The sequence below is a fragment of the Saccopteryx leptura genome, chromosome 1, assembly GCF_036850995.1.
Source record: "Saccopteryx leptura isolate mSacLep1 chromosome 1, mSacLep1_pri_phased_curated, whole genome shotgun sequence".
Lineage (NCBI taxonomy): Eukaryota > Metazoa > Chordata > Mammalia > Chiroptera > Emballonuridae > Saccopteryx > Saccopteryx leptura.
In genome coordinates, this window is record NC_089503.1 from 58,696,454 (window position 1) to 58,711,206 (window position 14,753).

The window sequence follows — 14,753 nt, forward strand, 5'->3', positions numbered from 1 at the left end:
GAGTCAGAAACCTGTGAGTAAACTAACATACAGTAATGGGAGTTCCAGAAAGAGGAAAAAGAATAAATAAAGAAATAGGCAGAAAAAAATATTTGAAGACATAATGACCAAAAGCTTCCCAAGTTTGATTTTAAAAAACAAATATGTATTAAACTACACATCCAAGATAGACAATGAACTCCAAGTTGCCTAAACACAAAAATAAACTGTTGAAAGCCAAAGAGAAATTTTGAAAAGTAACACGAGTAAACAATTTATCACATAAAAGGAATAACAAACAGGTTAAAATTAACAGCTCACCTGTCATCAGAAATAATGGAGGCCAGAGGCAGTGGAATGATATGTAAAATATACTGAAGAAAAAAAAAATTGTCAGCCAAAATTTCTAACCCCAACAAAAACTATGGTTTAAAATTAAAGACAAAAATAGGCCCTGGCCGGTTGGCTCAGCAGTAGAGCGTCGGCCTAGCGTGCGGAGGACCCGGGTTCGATTCCCGGCCAGGGCACACAGGAGAAGCGCCCATCTGCTTCTCCACCCCTCTGCCGCACCTTCCTCTCTGTCTCTCTCTTTCCCTCCCGCAGCCAAGGCTCCATTGGAGCAAAGATGGCCCGGGAGCTGGGGATGGCTCTGTGGCCTCTGCTTCAGGCGCTAGAGTGGCTCTGGTCGCAACATGGCGACGCCCAGGATGGGCAGAGCATCGCCCCCTGGTGGGCAGAGCGTCGCCCCATGGTGGGCGTGCCGGGTGGATCCCGGTCGGGCGCATGCGGGAGTCTGTCTGTCTCTCCCTGTTTCCAGCTTCAGAAAAATGCAAAAAAAAAAAAAATATATATATATATAGACAAAAAATAAAGACATTCCCATACAAGTAACAACTGAGAGCTTGGAATCACAGGATTGAGCCCAACATCACTGGCTTGAGCAAAGGTTCACTGGCTCTGCTGGAGACCCCTGGTCAAGGCACAGATGAGAAGCAATCAATGAACTAAAAGTGCCACAACTATAAGTTGATGCTTCTCATCTCTCTCCCTTCCTGTCTGTCTTTCTCTATCTTTCTATCTCTCCTCATATGCACATGTGGGCAAAATAAAAGACTTTATGAAGGCCCTGGCCGGTTGGCTCAGCAGTAGAGCGTCGGCCTAGCGTGCGGAGGACCCGGGTTCGATTCCTGGCCGGGGCACATAGGAGAAGCGCCCATTTGCTTCTCCACCCCTCAGCCGCGCTTTCCTCTCTGTCTCTCTCTTCCCCTCCCGCAGCCAAGGCTCCATTGGAGCAAAGATGGCCCGGGCGCTGGGGATGGCTCTGTGGCCTCTGCCTCAGGCGCTAGAGTGGCTCTGGTCGCAATATGGCGACGCCCAGGATGGGCAGAGCATCGCCCCCTGGTGGGCAGAGCGTCGCCCCATGGTGGGCGTGCCGGGTGGATCCCGGTCGGGCGCATGCGGGAGTCTGTCTGACTGTCTCTCCCTGTTTCCAGCTTCAGAAAAATGAAAAAAAAAAAAAAAAAAAAAGACTTTATGAAAATATCAACAATATCAGCAACAAAAAAGGAGCAAACCATAGTACATGTTATAACATGAGTTAACCTCGAAAATATTATGCTAAGTGAAAGAAGCCAAAGCAAAAAAATCACAAATGATTCAATTTATAAGAAATGTTCAGAAGAGGCAAATCTATAAAGACAGACAGTAGATATTCCATCATCAAGAACTTGGAGTAGGAAGGGGGCTTAACAGCAGACAGGAGCAAGAGAATTCTTTGGTGTAATAAAAATGGTTTAAAACTAAATTTGGTGACAGTTGTACAATTCTTTAAATTTAATAAAAACCAGAGTTGTATATTAAAGAGTAAACTTTATCATATATAAATTGTGTTTAAAAAGCTGTTAAAAATACAACGTTGACAACCATTATGGAAGAAAGTATGGTGGTTCCTCAAAAAATTAAGAATAGAACTACCATATGACCCAGCAACCCCTCTGCTGGATATATACCCCCAAAACTAAAAAACATTGGAATGTAAAGACACATGCACCCCATGTTCATCACAGCATTGTTCACGGTGGCCAAGACATGGAAACCACCGAAATGCCTTTCAATAGAGGATTGGATAAAGAAGATGTGGTACAGGCCCTGGCCGGTTGGCTCAGCGGTAGAGCGTCAGCCTGGCATGCGGGGGACCCGGGTTCGATTCCCGGCCAGGGCACATAGGAGAAGCATCCATTTGCTTCTCCACCCCCCCCTCCTTCCTCTCTGTCTCTCTCTTCCCCTCCCGCAGCCAAGGCTCCATTGGAGCAAAGATGGCCCGGGCGCTGGGGATGGCTCTGTGGCCTCTGCCCCAGGCGCTAGAGTGGCTCTGGTCGTGGCAGAGAGACGCTCCAGAGGGGCAGAGCATCGCCCCCTGGTGGGCAGAGCGTCGCCCCTGGTGGGCGTGCCGGGTGGATCCCGGTCAGGCGCATGCGGGAGTCTGTCTGACTGTCTCTCCCCGTTTCCAGCTTCAGAAAAATACAAAAAAAAAAAAAAAAAAGATGTGGTACATATATACTATGGAATACTACTCAGCCATAAGAAATGATAACATAGTATCATTTACGACAACATGGATGGACCTTGATAACATTATACTGAGTGAAATAAGTAAATCAGAAAAAGCTAAGAACTGTATGATTCTATACATAGGTGGGACACAAAACTGAGACTTATGGACATAGATAAGAGTTCAGTGGTTACCAGGGGGAGGGGAAGGGAAGTGGGGGAGAGTGAGGGGCATAAAGAGAAACAAATATAATTTGACGGAGGATGATTTGACTTTGGGTGATAGGTATACAACATAATCAACTGTCCAAATGATGTAGAGATATTTTCTCTAAACCTACGTACTCTAGTTGACCAATGTCACCCTGATAAATTTAACTATCTAAATAAAAATAAATAAATTAAAAAAAAATACAACTCTGTGATTTAATAGTTATACTTTTTTTAAGTGAGAGGAGGGGAGATAGAGACTCCTATATGTACCCCAAGTGTGATCTACCTGGCCTCCCCTGTCTGGGGCTGATGTTTGAATCAACTGAGCTATCCTCAGCACCCAGGGCCAATGTTGAACCAATCAAACCACTGGCTGCAAGAGGGGAAGAGAGAGAGAGGAGGAGAGGGAAGGGAAGAAAAGCAGATGGTCACTTCTCCTGTGTGCCCTAATCAGGGATCAAACCTGGGACACCCGCACGCTAGGCAGATGTTCTATCCACTGAGCCAACATTTTTTTAAAAGATTTTACTTATTGATTTTTTTAGAGAGAGGAAAGAGAGGGTGGAGAAGGGGGGGGGGAGAGAGAGAGAGCGAGCCAGAGGGGAGGAGACAGAAACATTAACTCATAGTAGTTGCTTCTCGTATGCACCTTGACTGGGGAAGCCAAGGGTTTCAAACCAGGGACCTCAGCATTCCAGTTCGATGTTTTATCCACTGTACCACCACAGGTAAGGCTAGTTACACATTTTAATAAGCTAAAAGGAATTAAATCATTTAGTTTGACATCCTCATTTATTACACATGAACTGATAGCCCTCTGTGCTAGGCTCTCTACAAAGTGTTATAGATTCAGAGATAACAGTATACAATTTCTGTTTCTAGGGTATTTATATAAGGGAAACAGACTTGGAAGCTGACAATTAGAAGCAATATAGTACTGTTACCATACTGACTAATAGAATTTAAAGAAATGCAACTAACAAAAGCACGCAGTGGGCAGTCGCCACTAGGTGGCAGTATGTTTAGTTAAAGCAGGAGTCAGGAACCTATGGCTCGCTAGCCAGATGTGGTTCTTTTGATGGCTGCATCTGGTTCGCAGACAAATCTTTAATAAAAAATAATAATAACATTAAAAGTATAAAACATTCTCATGTATTACAATCCATTCATTTCCTACCGCTCATGTTCATGGTTGCAGATGGCTAGAGCCAATCACAGCTGTCCTCCGGGACAACACCAAATTTTTATTGGATAATGCATAATGTACATGGGTCGTTGTGGGGTCAGAAAGTAAACTTCCCTCCTTTTAATCAAGTAGTCAGCTAGCTAATTGCAGAAACCCTTTTGACGAAGAAGATGGCTAAAAGAAAAAAAGAAGAGTATCGAACTTTCAGCAGGAATGGACAGAGGAATTCGCCTTTGTGGAGAGAGCAGGTTCTGTAGTGTGTCTAATATGCAATGATAAAATTGCATCGATGAAACAGTCAAATATAAAGTGGCACTTTGACACACGCCATACTACATTTGCATCAAAATATCCAGGGGGGACAGGAGGAAGAAAGTTTGTCAAGAGTTATTGTGCAGAGTGCAAGCTAGTCAGCAGCAACTCCGTGTTTGGACCCAACAAGGTGACTGGAATTCGGCTAGCTTTGCTGGTGCATTAGCAGTTGTGAGAAACGAAAAGCCATTCACAGATGTAGAGTATGCCAAAACATTTATGCTTGATGTTGCCAATGAACTTTTTAACGACTTTTCGGATAAAGACAAGGTAATCAAATGAATAAAAGGCATGCCTCTGTTAGCAAGAACTGTTCATGATCGTACCATCATGATGGCAAATCAAATTGAGGCAACACAAGTGAAGGACATAAATGCAAAGCACCATTCTTTTCTCTCGCTTTAGATGAGTCAACAGACTTAAGCCATTTATCCCAGTTCAGTGTGATTGCAAGGTATGCTGACAGTGACACACCACGTGAGGAAAGTCTTGCTGTTTTGCCTATGAAAGAGACAACAAGAGGGGAGGATTTATTCAAGTCTTTCACTGAGTTCACTAAAGAAAAAAATCTACCGATGGATAAACTTATCTCGGTGTGTACTGATGGTGCTCCGTGCATGGTGGGGAAAAACAGAGGATTCGTAGTGCTTCTTCATGAATATGAAAAGAGACCCATCCTAAGTTTTCACTGCATCCTACATCAGGAGGCGCTTTGTGCTCAGATGTGAGGTTAGCAGCTTGGTGAGGTGATGTCGCTGGTCATTCAGGTGGTCAACTTTATTGTTGCCCGAGCTTTAAACAATTGCCGGTTTAAAACATTGCTGGATGAAGTTGGGAATAATTATCCTGGTCTGCTTCTGCACAGCAATGTGCGTTCGTTGTCAAGAGGGAAGGTGCTCAGCCGTTTCACGGCTTGTCTGAGCAAAATCCGGACTTTTCTTGAGATGAAAAACGTTGAGCATCCTGAGTTAGCTAACACTGAGTGGCTCCTGAAGTTCTACTATCTCGTGGACATGACTGAACATCTGAACTAACTCAATGTGAAAATGCAAGGCGTTGGAAATACAGTCTTATCCCTTCAACAGCAGTGTTTGCATTTGAAAACAAGCTGGAACTCTTCATCGCAGACATTGAAACAGGTCTTTTATTGCACTTTGAAAAACTGGGAGAGTTTAAAGATGCATGCACAGCAAGTGACCCTGCTCAACATCTTGATCTCCAGCAGCTAGCGGGCTTCACATCTAATCTCTTGCAGTCATTCAAAGCGTGCTTTAGAGAATTTCGTGAGCACACTCATCTTTTTAAGTTCATCACCCATCCACACGAGTGTGCAGTGGACAGTGCGACCTGAGTTACATCCCAGTGTCTCCGTCAGAGATTTTGAGCTACAAGCTGCTGACCTGAAGGCCTCAGACATGTGGGTGAATAAGTTCAAGTCACTAAATAAAGATTTGGAAAGATCTGCACAACATCAAGCAGAGTTGGCAAGTAAACACAAGTGGGGAGAAATGAAAAAACTTCAACCTGCGGAACAGACGATTGTCAAAATTTGGAACGTGCTTCCCGTCACATACCACACACTGCAGTGTGTGAGTATTGCTGTACTAACAATGTCTGGCTCTACGTATGCATGTGAGCAGTCTTTCCCACATCTAAAGAACGTTAAGACCAACCTATGATCACATTTAACAGATGGAAATCTCAACGCCTGCATGAAGCTTAACCTCACCACATTATCAACCAGACTACAAAGCCATCAGCAAAACCATGCAGCACCAGAAGTCGCATTAATGGTAAGAAGTACTTTATTCATCATTGGTTAGCAACAACATAACAACGTTATTAAAAAGAATTCAGAGACTTATTGTACTTTAAAAGTGTTGGTCTTACATAAAATGCACACATTTACTTGTATTTAGTGTTAAACATATTGTATGGCTCTCACGGAATTACATTTTAAAATATGTGACATTCATGGCTCTCTCAGCCAAAAAGATTCCCGACCCCTGAGTTAAAGGATTCCATTTCTCAATCTCTCTTGCAATTAGGTGTGGTTATGTGATTATTTCTGTTCAATTAGATACATTTCAAAAATGAGTTTGAAGCTATAAAATATCCCCTAATTTTTGTAAGCAGTATAAAATACAGTGTAGGACTTCTGCTTAAAAGTTGCTTACAGAGAACAGTGCTAGCTGGGGATGGCACCACTCCTCCTTTTATTCGTTCCTGCTATCTAGAATTAAGATAAAGTATCCTTCCTTATTATCCTTCCTTTCCATGAACTGAGAATGGAAGTCTCAAACACAGGGTAGCAGAAGGGACCCTTGATTTTGTACAACAACCATTTCAGCTCTGGGCTACATATTTCTATGTATTTTTTAATCTTTTTAAAAACTGTTTAGATTTATTGATTTTAGAAAGAGGAGAGAGAGAGAGAAAGAGAGAGAAGTGGATGGGAGGAGCGGGAAGCATCAACTTGTAGTAGCTGCTTCTTGCATGTGCCTTGACCAGGCAAGCTCAGAGTTTGAACTGGCAACCTCAGCACTCCAGGTCAATGCTTTAACCACTGAGCCACCACAGGCCAGCTCCTACCTCTATATTTTTTTTTTAATTTTTTATTTATTTTTATTTTTTTTTGACAGAGAGAGTGAGTCAGAGAGAGGGATAGACAGGGACAGACAGACAGGAACAGAGAGAGATGAGAAGCATCAATCATTAGTTTTTCATTGCGCGTTACAACACCTTAGTTGTTCATTGATTGCTTTCTCACATGTGCCTTGACCGCGGGCCTTCAGCAAACCGAGTAGCCCCTTGCTGGAGCCAGCGACCTTGGGTTCAAGCTGGTGGGCTTTTTGCTCAAACCAGATGAGCCCGCGCTCAAGCTGGCGACCTTGGAGTCTCGAACCTGGGTCCTCTGCATCCCAGTCCAACGCTTTATCCACTGCGCCACCACCTGGTCAGGCCTACCTCTATATTTTTAAGCCATTGTTATTTTAGATTTCTGTTTTATGTAGTTGAACCTAATTCTATTCAATTGGGAAGGGGAGAGGTATAGAAGATTTCAAAAGAATGTGTCACTTGATCTGTTTTGAAGGATGACAGGAATTCTACAGAGGGAGAAGGGGAAGGAAAGGCCATTCGTGACACTTGTACCATGAGAGAGCAAGGCACATTCAGAGAATATTGAGTAGTTCTTTTTTTAAAAGTTTTTTTTTAATTTATTTATTCATTTTAGAGAGGAGAGGGAGAGACAGAGAGAGAGAAGGGGGGAGGAGCTGGAAGCATCAACTCCCATATGTGCCTTGACCAGGCAAGCCCAGGGTTTCGAACCGGCGACCTCAGCATTTTCCAGGTCGACGCTTTATCCACTGTGCCACCACAGGTCAGGCTTGAGTAGTTCTTAAAGGCTAGAGCATGAAATCTGAGGGAAAACATGTCAAGGATATTATCATCCTGTCCCCACTTCTGAATTACGTCCACTCAGCTCTTATGAAGGATCTCAAAGGCCAGTCTGGGCATGGCTATAGGTTATCTTATGATCTCAGAGCTCTCTGAACCTCCCTGTTATAAATATTCATTGCAGCTCTAATTTTCTTGCCCAATTCTTTTCTTCCTCCTACATTTTAAGCATCATGAGATAAAGGGACCATATCTTTTATTCATCACTGCATTTCTAGAAAAGGGCATGAGCAGCATACTCAGTAAACATTTGTTGACTAGCTGAATTAATTAATTAATGGGTAAATAAAAGGAAAGATTTTCTTGGAATTCAACAGCTTAATATCACATTAACTTCTTGCCAAACAAAACAAAGAGAACTCTGTTTAAATGGAGTTTTTTCCTTAATTCTATCAGTCTGATATGCAAGCTCAATTTTTATAGATGTCTACTTTTTTATACTGTCTGCCAAATATAATCAGACTGCACATTGGATTTCTGCATTTTACAGTTCTGTATATCATTTCATCTCAGAAAATGTTTCAATTTAAAGATGAAATGAACAAGAACTCTGATTTCTAGGAATCTGCCAAGAGGATCTCAACATCAAAAAGGCTTCCAGTTAACAGAAAGATCTTTTCATGCCAAAGCTCAACAACCATCTCTTGTGCCTGCCTGTAAATGAGGTGCTCATCTGCAAAATGTCACATTCCATCCACTAGCATTCAGCCCATTGAAATACCTTTAATTAATGGCTTTTTGTTGGTCAAAATCACAACAAAACTGCTTGCAAATAATACAAAATTTCTTCTCAAGGGTTTTTAAGAGCAAATTTCTCCCTTAATATAGAATCCAATTACAGAGTCCCCGACTTAGGATGGTTTGATTTAACAATTTTTAGACTTCATGATGGTGTGAAAGCAATACACATTCAGTAGAAACTGACTAGGCTAAGCTATAATGTTTAGTGGGTTAGGTGTATTAAATGCATTTTCAAGTTATGATATTTTGAACTCGATGTACAACATAAGTTGAGGAGCACCTGTATTCATTAAACCTCACAAGTACTTGGGACTTATATTATGTGTCTTTTTTTTTTTTTTTGCCCTTATTTTTTAGTAGGGAAACAGCTATGTATAAGTATGACTATAATTACTATATTAAAACAAAGTGCTTGAAACAGAGAAGATGCCATTTGCTTAGCAGAAGGGTCAAAGAAAGCTTCCATAATGTGGTACTTTTATAGTTTATAAGGTGCATGAGATAACAAATATTATTTTGCAGATAAAGAAATATAATCAGGCCCTGGCCGGCTGGCTCAGTGGTAGAGCGTCGGCCTGGCGTGCAGAAGTCCCGGGTTCGATTCCCGGCCAGGGCACACAGGAGAAGTGCCCATCTGCTTCTCCACCCCTCCCTCTCTCCTTCCTCTCTGTCTCTCTCCTCCCCTCCTGCAGCAGAGGCTCCATTGGAGCAAAGATGGCCCGGGAGCTGGCTCCTTGGCCTCTGCCCCAGGCGCTAGAGTGGCTCTGGTCGCGACAGAGCGACGCCCCGGAGGGGCAGAGCATCGCCCCCTGGTGGACAGAGCGTCGCCCCCTCGTGGGCGTGCCGGGTGGATCCCGGTCGGGTGCATGCGGGAGTCTGTCTGACTGTCTCTCCCCGTTTCCAGCTTCAGAAAAATACAAAAAAAAAAGAAAAGAAAAAGAAAAAGAAATATAATCAGAGAGGTTATATAAATTGTTCAAGATCCCATAGATCAGCGGTTCTCAACCTGTGGGTCGCAACCTCGGCGGGGGTCGGATGGCTTTAAGCCAGGGGTCCCCAAACTTTTCACACAGGGGGCCAGTTCACTGTCCCTCAGACCGTTGGAGGACTGGACTATAAAAAAAACTATGAACAAATCCCCATGCACACTGCACAGGGATTTTATTTTAAAGTAAAAAAACAAAATCTTATTTTAAAGTAAAAAAACAAAACGGGAACAAATACAAGTTAAAATAAAAAACAAGTAAATTTAAATCAAGAAACTGACCAGTATTTCAATGGGAACTATGGGCCTGCTTTTGGCTAATGAGATGGTCAATGTGCTCCTTTTATTGACCACCAATGAAAGAGGTGCCCCTTCTGGAAGTGCAGCGCGGGCCGGATAAATGGCCTCAGGGGGCCGCATGTGGCCCGCGGGCCGTAGTTTGGGGACCCCTGCTTTAGGCGACCCCTGTGTTTTGGTCGTTTGACCCCCACCGGGGTCGCGACCCACAGGTTGAGAACCGCTGCCATAGATGGTTACTGGAAAGCCAGAGACTAAAATATAGGGCTTCAGATCCAAAGTCCGGTGTCCTTTCCATGACATTATGTTTCACGATCCAGCTGTGACACTAAAATGGCCATAATTTCAAAATAGCATTTCCCTGCCTTCACACTTTACAATCCAGCGATTTGAACTTTGAATTCCCCCGAACATGCCATACTCTCATCTGTCTTTATACATGCTGTTCTCTTTGCCTGAAATGCCACCTTTCTCCATCATCTGGGGGTTCTCCATCATCTTCCCTATTTCTTAGTCTGCATAATTCCTACTCGTCTTTCCAAGGCTCAATTAAATGCTACCCATACCACAGTATACTATAAGTATTTCACACTCCCAACCATAAAGCCCACAAGAGCAGAGATTTGTCTTGATCATAGTTTTAATCCTAACACACTTAGCACAATGTCAGGAACACAGTGTGTGCTTGGAAACTATTTGCTTAATAAATTGACCACATATCAGTTTCACAACCACACAACACAATGGCCTGAAATATCACACACCTCTGAAGCAAAGTTTATAATTTACTGAAATGGATTGCTGCACGTGGACTTGCTATCACATCCCAAGCTACAAGAAACAGTGATCCAGCATTTCTAGAAAAACTGTAAATCACCAATCCTCATACCCCTCTTTAATGGTTACTTATGAGAGGCTAGATTTGCAATGTAAATATATAAGCTGACTTTATAACAAGATTTTATATTCCTAGATAAGGCCTGTAAGGTGATACAATATAAAAATACTGGTGTTTCTTTTCAGAAGTACAACTGCCATATTACCTATCACATCTAGTTGCGGAGAGCTAATTGGAAGAGGTTTATGGTCACGGCAACCAACAGCTTTATTTATTTTTGTTTAGAAAACTGAGGCACAGAGAAGGAAAAGGACTACCTCAGAAATACATGGTGAGTCAGGATCATAAACAAGGCCCTGAACAAAACCCAGGTCTCCTGAGTTTAGACTGGAAGCTTTCCACGGTATCACCTTGATTCCATTCTCTGGATGAACAGATGAACAAACAATTATATGGAAAGACAGACAAATGAACAGATCGCCTCTATGACAATGCAGTCCCAGTAAAGCCCTCTCTCTACTTTTGCTGGTCATAAGTCTTGACTGGCATTTTAAATCTGTCATTAGATATAGGACACTTCAGGAATATAAAGAAACATAGGCATTTATTGAAGGACCCACTGAGTCAAAGTGTTCTACCAGAACATGTTAGTTCTCTGAAGCAGACCCAGAAGCCACTGGATTGGAAATTCTCAACATCAAGTTTACAGCACACAAAGTCATCTCCTTTATTGACGAAGCAACATATGCAGAGTGCTGTCCAGCAACTTCATATAATGGTTAAGAACAGTTTTTTAGGTCACAGCAACTGTGAGGCTTACCTAATTTCAGTTTCCTTTTCTGAATAGTGGAAATACTGGTGCGAACTATATCCTCAACTGTTGGGAGGATTAAATGAGACAATATATGTCTTTTTTTTTAAAAATTATTTATTTATTTATTCATTTTAGAGAGGAGAGGGAGAGACAGAGAGAGAGAAGGGGGGGAGGAGCTGGAAGCATCAACTCCCATCTGTGCCTTGACCAGGCAAGCCCAGGGTTTCGAACCGGCAACCTCAGCATTTCCAGGTCAACGCTTTATCCACTGCGCCACCACAGGTCAGGCCGAGACAATATATGTCTTGCCAGAACACATACACATACTTAACAAATGGTGGCTTTATCAGTATTTCATCTGGGAACACGTCTTCATCACATGTGGTTTTCAAAGGTCCAGTCTTACAGTGTCCATAGGGACATCCAGGACTTTGGACTATCCTCATTTCACATCTAAGGTTCCACAAGGGTAATTAGAGAGCCTCAAAAGAGTAACAGCAGCATTAATCACCTTGAGCCTATCTGCTACAGGAAAGCATTTATCTCCTCATCTATAAAATGAAAATACTACCATTTAATCTAAAGAACTGCTGTGAAGATGAACAGAAAGCCATGAAAGATTGAAGCAACACACCAGCAATCATATCTTTGTACAATATTTCATAGGAGGATGTAGACTGGGCTGTGGAAGAGAAACAGAAGGTCTGACACAGAAGAGCTCAAATAGAGAAGAAATAAAGAACATAAGAAATACTTTGGCATCAGAACTGATAGGATTTAGAAACTGTATGCAGGGTGTGATGATGGAAAAGGGTTTCAAGAGTGAACACTGAAAGATAGCATTCATTTTTGAACAAGCAGAGGGAAAGATGTCCAATGAGCACCTGGAAATACTGACCTGAGAGAGGATAACTACTGTGAACTAACTACTCACCACCCATTTTGTTTATTTGCTTTCAAGTTGGCAGAAGTAGTCCAGAAAGGATATAAGGCAGTAAGAAAGTAAGAAATGATGAAACATGGAGGAAGAATAATAGCATGGTAGAATTCGTTGTCAGATAAAATTCAAAGCCCAGCAGGGCTCTCAGAAAACATGTCTTTAGAGCCTTCTCAGTCACTAAAGCAAGCTTGCTTGGCTCCCAAGATGCTTGCTTGCTTCCTCCCCCTCCCTTTAGTCAAAAAACCTTCACGGGGCCCTGTCCTTCACTGAATTTTATATTCTACCAGGCCTAGTCCTAGCATTATGGATATAAAAATAAATACAGCCTGACCAGGCGGTGGTACAGTGGATAGAGTGTCAGACTAGAATGCAGAGGACCCAGGTTCGAAACCCTGATGTCGCCAGCTTAAGCGCAGGCTCATCCGGTTTGAGCACAGCTTACTGGCTTGAGCATGGGAACATAGATATGACCCCATGGTCCCTGGCTTGAGCCCAAATGTCGCTGGCTTGAAGTCAAGGTCTCTGGCTTGAGCCCAAGGTTGCTGGCTTGAGCAAGGGGTTACTTGCTCTGCTGGAAGGCACTCCCTCTTGTCAAGGCACATATGAGAAAGCAATCAATGAACAACTAAGGTGCCGCAACAAATCTGTCCCTATTTGCCCCTCTTTCTGTCTCTCTCTCTCTGTCACCAAATAAGTAAATAAATAAATACATGCCCTTAATAGGACCTTGGAGTTAGCAAAGAAGGGAAACGTGAAGTCAAAGACACCCATGTACTACATAGAGACAAAGAGCCAGGGTCTAGAGAACCTAACTCCATGCACCCCTTCTCTAGGATGTCCTCCCTGAATATTATTATTACCTAAATTTGTGTAATGCTTACTATAAGCCAGGCAAATTTCTTAGAGCTTTACATATCTATTACTCCATTTTCCACAACGACCTTATTGAAGTAGGCACTACTTATTGTTCCCATTTTATCAAGGGGGGAAGTGAACAGTCTGGCCCATGATGAACTCTTTTCTCTTAACTCTTATAATCCTCACAAAGCATTTTATATCATTACACAGTACTTTGTAGCACTGGTTTAAAAGAAAATAAATACCACTTGAGGAGTATAGGTATCTTCAACCTCTTCTGTGACTGTTCCCCATCTCCCACCTGCTTCTTGCTCTAAGTGAAATGTTTCCTCTGCAGCCTTCTCAAATAGGGAGCGGTTTTCTCCCACTTCCCATCTACACTACTTGAACCCCACTGTTGCTTCAGGACCCTCCTGCATACAAACATCCAGCTTTGAATCTGACATCATCCTTCCTTGTAGCCATTTACTTCCCCCAGTCATTCTTTTACGCTTTAAAGATTGTGGTTCCTAGCAAACTGTTACTCTCTTCAATACCATTCTTGCCATAATTCTTGGTAATTTCAATAACTATATAAATAATGATTACAACATACTGCCCTATTAGTTGCCTGACCTCCTCTCCTCTGATGCTCAGTCCATATAGGGCATTGCTCCACTGCAACTGGAGCCATTCTAGCACCTGAGGCGGAGGCCATGGAGCCATCCTCAGCATCTGGGCCACCTTTGCTCCAATGGAGCCTTGGCTGCAGGAGAGGAAGAGAGAAATAGAGAGAAAGGAGGGGGGAAGGGTGGAGAAGCAATTGGGCGCTTCTCCTGTGTGCCCTGGCCAAGAATCGAACCCAGGACTTCCACACGCCAGGTCGACGCTCTACCACTGAGCCAACTGGCCAGGGCCTTTTTTTTTTTTTTAAGAGAGAGAAAAGATGGGGGGAGGAATGGGAAGCATCAATTCATAGTAGTTACTTCTCGTATGCACCTTGACTAGGCAAGCCGGGGTTTCAAACCAGTGCCCTCAGTATTCCAGGTTGACGCTTTATTCACTGTACCACCACAGGTCAATCTAAACACTTTCTTGCCTTGGCTTCCAGACACTACACTCACTGAGATTTGTTGGATTTTTGTTTTGTTTTATTTCCCCTCCTCATTCTGACAGCTCGTTCTCAGTTTGTGTGACCTATGTGTCTTGGGCCTCTTCTCTTTTCTATCTCCAAGCACTCTCAAGGTCACCTTGTCTAACCTCATGACTCTAAATACTATCTACATACATACATACATACATATATGTAATTTAAAGATTTTATTCATTAATTTTACAGAGAAAGGAGGGGAGAGCAAGAAGTATCAATTCAGTTGCCTCCCTTTAGTTGTTCATTGCTTGCTTGTCATATGTTTCTTGACCAGGCAAGTCCAGGATTTTCAACCTTTGAGCTAGTGATCTCAGCATTCCAGGTTGATGCTCTATCTACCGCGTCACCACAGGCCTGGCTCTAAATACCATCTGTATTTTATATTTACTCATTCATACCCTGAAATCTGTTTTTTCTGAAGTCTTTCCCAGTTCAGTTAATGGCAACTCCAT

The 14,753-nt window shown here is 42.7% G+C and overlaps 2 protein-coding genes across 5 annotated transcripts in view; one reads left to right on the forward strand and one right to left on the reverse strand.

Annotated features, from left to right (window-relative positions):
* The window catches only part of FAM168A (family with sequence similarity 168 member A), a 208,123-nt gene that overhangs the window by 81,997 nt on the left and 111,373 nt on the right, over positions 1–14,753 (reverse strand). The window lies entirely within an intron of this gene.
* The window catches only part of MRPL48 (mitochondrial ribosomal protein L48), a 358,297-nt gene continuing 351,064 nt past the window's right edge, over positions 7,521–14,753 (forward strand). Inside the window, exon 1 of the mRNA XM_066368441.1 lies at positions 7,521–7,622. Within this exon, the coding sequence (XP_066224538.1) occupies positions 7,536–7,622 (87 nt within the window). The 5' untranslated portion in view covers positions 7,521–7,535. The remainder of the gene's footprint in view (positions 7,623–14,753) is intronic.